At 45.0% G+C, this 5,148-nt stretch overlaps 1 protein-coding gene across 3 annotated transcripts in view; it reads right to left on the bottom strand.

Moving 5' to 3' along the window:
- RCBTB1 (regulator of chromosome condensation (RCC1) and BTB (POZ) domain containing protein 1) overlaps positions 1-5,148 on the bottom strand; it is a 49,833-nt gene that overhangs the window by 28,674 nt on the left and 16,011 nt on the right. For all 3 annotated transcript variants that reach the window (XR_001513451.1, XM_015562315.1, XM_015562316.1), the window contains 3 exons: positions 2,738-2,845; positions 2,201-2,343; positions 419-609 (listed from right to left, as the gene is read on the bottom strand). Coding sequence is in view for 2 of the 3 variants with exons in the window: in XM_015562315.1 (XP_015417801.1) it covers positions 419-609; positions 2,201-2,343; positions 2,738-2,845 (442 nt within the window). In the remaining variant the exon portion in view is untranslated. The remainder of the gene's footprint in view (positions 1-418; positions 610-2,200; positions 2,344-2,737; positions 2,846-5,148) is intronic.

Genomic DNA, 5,148 nt, shown 5'->3' with positions numbered 1-5,148 from the left:
TAGTTTATTTCTAATATTATGCCATCGTGGTCTGCGAAGGTGCTTGGTATGATTTCAATCTTCTTGAATTTGGGGAGACTTTGCTTGTGACCCAATATGTGGTCTATTTTTGAATGTGTCCCATGAGCACTTGAGAAGAACGTATATTCCCTGGCTTTGGGGTGAAGCTAATTTTATGTATACGTATTTCACCTCAATTAAAATGAAAGCACTTAAGGGGAGAAAATAATCCATAAAATGTTTCATAACACATTAATAAATTTTATTATGCAAATCTAATTTGAGGAAAGATATTAAATTTAATAAAAAATAAAACATTCTAGAACCTAAAAAAGCCCACAAACAGGAAATATGCAAGCAAACTGGTCAGCTGATAGGACTATTTTTCCTGGGTGGAAATAGCCCTGAGCTTTCTTACCTACAGATAGGAGGCGCCAGGAGACGGCGGGAGTGGCAAAGCAGGCAAACACGTCGTCCGTGCATGAGAGGTGGGTGAGGTGAGGCAGGACCACGGACTGGCCCCGGCACTGGCCCCACATGTACACGTGCCCTCCCTGGGTCTTGGCAGCAGATGTGTGGGCAGAGTGGCAAGCTGCAATTTCTACTACTCTGAAAAATTTTAAGAAAAATGGATGTCACATCTATACTACAAAAGCCCACAACATATCACATAAATAAAAAGTTCATGCTTAGAACACCTCAAAAAATAGCTCAAGACTGAGAAATATTAGCTATCACGTCCTGTAGACAAAACCAAAAGATCAGAGCAAGAGTACTGTATTTCTCCTCTCCTGAGTGCCCCTAACTTCTCATCCTAACCTCTAAGATAAATAATGCATAACTATTGAGGAAAACTTGGAAAAAGGGAATAGAAACCTGTTAGGGTCGCCAAAGGAGGAACACACACGAGGCCAAAGTGGTAAGGGATTATAAATTTACTAGAGGCCCGGTGCACGAATTCATGCACGGGTGGGGTCCCTTGGCCTGTCCAGCGATTGAGGCCTATCGGGGGGCCCGCTGGCGGGGGAAGGGACCCCGGGAGGTTGGCCATTGGGGGGAGGGGTTGGGGGAGGTTGGCTGGCCGAGGGAGAGAGGCCACAGGAGGTTGGCCAGCCAGGGTGGGGAAGGGGCCACAGGAGGGATTGCAGGAAGTTGGCCGTGGGAGTGCACTGATCACCAGGGGGCCGCTCCTGGGTTGAGCATCTGACCCCGATGGTCAGTGTGCATCATAGCAACTGGTGGACCAGTTGTTCTGGTCATTCGGTCGTAAGGATCGCTTAGGCTTTTATATATATAGATTAGGTCATCTGGGTACCAGATGAGCTGGCGCCATTTCGGGACTCAGCCCATCTGGTATCCAGATGACCTAATAAATGTATAATCCCTTACCAATGTCCACTGTGAAGTGGCCTAAAAGTCAGTTCCCAGGGGAGAGGGTATTGATTCAATTATTTGATCAGACCTAACAAAACCAAAGTAAATGAGTAAAGTGGACTCTGACAAAATGTGCTGACGGTTATAGCAGCTTAAACTGTAGCAAAAAAAAAAAAATACTGTCTTCGAAATGGTAATTTCCTTTCAAATACAACTTTTTCTCTCATCCCTAACAGAGCTCACAACACTCATTAGGCTGATAAGCACTGATCTAGGGGTCATGAGCTCTGAACACCCAAAGCCAAATGGACATCAAGCCAAAGTTACTCCATTTCTCAGACAGCTTCTTAGGCAGGGACCCAGAATCAGAAGTCGACATTCTAAAACTTAGCAAGTAAAACCTCACAATTTGGCTGAATAAACACTAAGCATCTATTCCAGTAACATACATTACATCAAATCAATATTTAAACAGATAATGACCTTTCAAGGGCAGATTTTATTTATTTAGATGTTGTTTTAGTTGGCTCAACAGAAAAGTTTGTATTTCAACATGGTGACAGACATTATTTTACTTCCTTACTAAATGGGCAACAAGAAGTCTGTATACCAGGATGTATTAATGCCTGTCAATCAGGAGGTTATTTTAGAAAGTTTATAAGAAACATATCAACTTTATGCTCATTCTGGTTGGTACTACAACTCTTTGTTCAAAATTAGAATGTTAATAAACAAGAGTTACAAAGCCAAACACCACAGCTCCAGCACACACAGTCCTAAGTCCACAATGCACACACAACCCCAAGACATACTACAGCCAAGTTACCTTTCTTTCTCCACCATGATGTGTGTTGGGCTTAGCAAGTTATTTTTATTGCCCGTTCCAAGCTGCCCATACGTGTTAGCTCCCCAGGCATAGAGCAAGCCCTCATCTGTTAGTGCTAGAGTGTGTGCATAGCCGCAGACAATCTGCAAGTAAATTTAAATGATTACCATAAACAGGAAAACAGGAAGGACAGGGAAAACATCTACTTAAAGATTACAGCCAGCTTCTACAGAATGCCAATTCATCATCAGGTGTGGAGTAACATTCTCTGAAACATTAAAACAACATTAGGAAAGCCTAAACCTGAGACTACTGAATTTTTCCAATCTTTATTTTTACTCGTCAGTACTGATGTGCTACCACCATGGGGTTCCTTTTCATCATCAGAATTTAGGGAAGATATAATATTAGACGTGAAAGACTCAGGGACAGAGTATTATCCTAAAATATTTATTGACGAGTAAATTTCCAATATTCCTCCAAGTAAGAGCAGGGAAGCTAGATGGAGACCAGCAGCCAAGAGTCTACCACACATACCTGGTTCACGCACACGCTGTGCAAAGCTGCCACTCGCACAGGGGTCAGCTGATTGACATTGTTTCCCAAGCCCAGCTGACCGTTGCCATTGTAACCCCAGCCATACACCTTGGAGAGAAAAAGGGAGAGAATGGGCTTTTAAAAGTGCTAATAAGAGGGAACAGATAAACAAATCAGTTACACTTTTTTCACTTCCAACATCCATACTCTGCTCTGTGTGATCCTACACTGATCTCCAAACAGATGTTTTAGGGGTGGGGAATGAACAGAATTTTGCATCAGTTCCTACCCCATAACTTACTAGCTGGATCATCTTGGGCAAGTCATTAATCTTTGTTTTACACGTGAGGAAATTGAGGTTCGTTAACAATTATTAAGCACCTACCTGTCAGGACTTTGTGAAAGGTACTAGGAATGCATCTTTAATCACAGTTTAACAGGGGGGATGAACTATGCAAATTTTCTGTAGCCAAGTGGCAATTGCTATAACAGAGATATAATCTAGGCACTATAGGAGCAGAGAGGAGAAAGGATTTGGCTACAGAAAGAAAGTGAAGGAAAGATTTTTGAGAAAGGGGAGATTTGGGCAGGGCTGAATGATGGATGAGGGGGAAGGCACTCCAGGTGGAGGACACAGAATGTGTTGGAGGCAGGTTCAGAAGACAAGTAGGTGGGCCTGACTGGACATACATGGGATAGTAGAAGGAGAAAAGACTAGAAAGAAAGGTAAGGGCCAAGGGGATAAAGTGTTAAAAAACATACCAGGGAAAGTGGAATGCTTCTATGGGTCTTTCACTGAAATATTTAAAAAACAGAAATTAATACGCTTAAATTTTCATTTTGGAAAGATCATGCTGGCTGCAGCATAAAGGGGAACTGGAGTGTGTTAGAAGGAAGGAAGAGGCAGGAAGACCAATCCTATATAATAATCCTATATAATAAAAGGGTAATATGCAAATTGTCCCCTCAACCAGGAGTTCAACCAGAGTTTGACCAGGGGGCGGGGCTGGCCCCTGCCAACTGACTGCAGCCCCTCCTCCTGGCCAGCCCCGCCCCCAACCACTCTTCCCACCCCAGTCGGGGGCAGGGCCGGCCAGCCAACCTCCCGTGTACCTTCCCCCTGGCTGGCCTGGCCCAATCGGCCCCAATCAGGGCGGGCTGGCCGGACCCCATCCATGCATAAACTGATGTACCAGGACTCTAGTCAGTAGATAAATTGGTCTCTCTTTAGCAAACAGATGAGCTCTGATGGCATTCCAAACCAAAGTGGCAGAGGGATAAAGAGAGAGGGAATGGATAGGAACTAAGTTAAAGAGGGGGATGTGACAGAATGTGGTGACAGAGATGTGGAGTGAAAGGGGAGTCATCAGCTGAAAGTAGCAGGGTTGGGCAGAGGTGTGACAGGACTGTCAGAAGTTTAGAATAGCCAGCGTGGGACATAGGAAAAACTATTGACCAGGAACAATAGGAGTCTAGATCAAACTAGAAACCCAAGATGTGTAGTGGTACCACGCCCCATTGCAATGCAGGGCAAATAAGAATTGGCTGAGGCTGCCCCCCCCCCCCCCGCCCAGTCTTCACCCGAGGACATGCTTACTGATATTAGAGAGAGGGAAAGGGAAAAACATCAGTGTGAGGGAGAAGCATTGACTGGTTGCCTCCCCGTAGGCACCCTGACCGGGAATCAAACCCACAAACTAGGCATATGCCCTGACCAGGAATCGAACCTGCAAACTTTCGGTGTATGGGAAAATAACTAACCAACTGAGCCACACCACACCAACCAGGGCAGCTAGGGCTTTTCAGGGCGATGTGACAGAGGGGAACAAGGGAACATGGACTTTTGGGTACTAGCAACATATGGTTAAAAAGCACTTTCAATATCAGAAGTGCAACAGGTTTGAACTTTCTGGAGATAAACATGGCAATAGACATCAAAAATTTTAATGGCATACTCACTGACCCAGAAATCTTATTTCTGAGAACTTATTCTATAGAAATCCTTGCCTAAGTGTACAAAGATACACACACAGAGTTACACAGAAAGTCAGTGCAACATTGTTTGTAGCAACAAAATATTAGAAACAATTGAAATGTCTATCAGTAGAGCTCTGGTCAGCCATACAAGGAACACTAAGCAGCCATCTATATATATAAAAAACCAGAAACGTAATGCTGTAACGGGATGACCAGTCACTATAATGCCCACTGTGGCCAGCAAACCGGCCCGATCAGCTGGCCAACCTCCCGCAGCTCCTCCTCTGAGCCGGCTCCATCCCCTATGGGCCCCCACAACCCTGATCAGTCTACAGCCTCTCCCCCAACCCAGCTCCAACCCAGATCGGCCCCCCACCCCGATCAGGGGCAGAGCCAGCCGGCCACCCAACCATGGCCCCTCCCCAAGTCACTTC

This window comes from Myotis davidii, unplaced genomic scaffold, assembly GCF_000327345.1.
Source record: "Myotis davidii unplaced genomic scaffold, ASM32734v1 scaffold577, whole genome shotgun sequence".
NCBI lineage: Eukaryota > Metazoa > Chordata > Mammalia > Chiroptera > Vespertilionidae > Myotis > Myotis davidii.
This window is presented reverse-complemented; position numbering and strand designations above follow the sequence as displayed.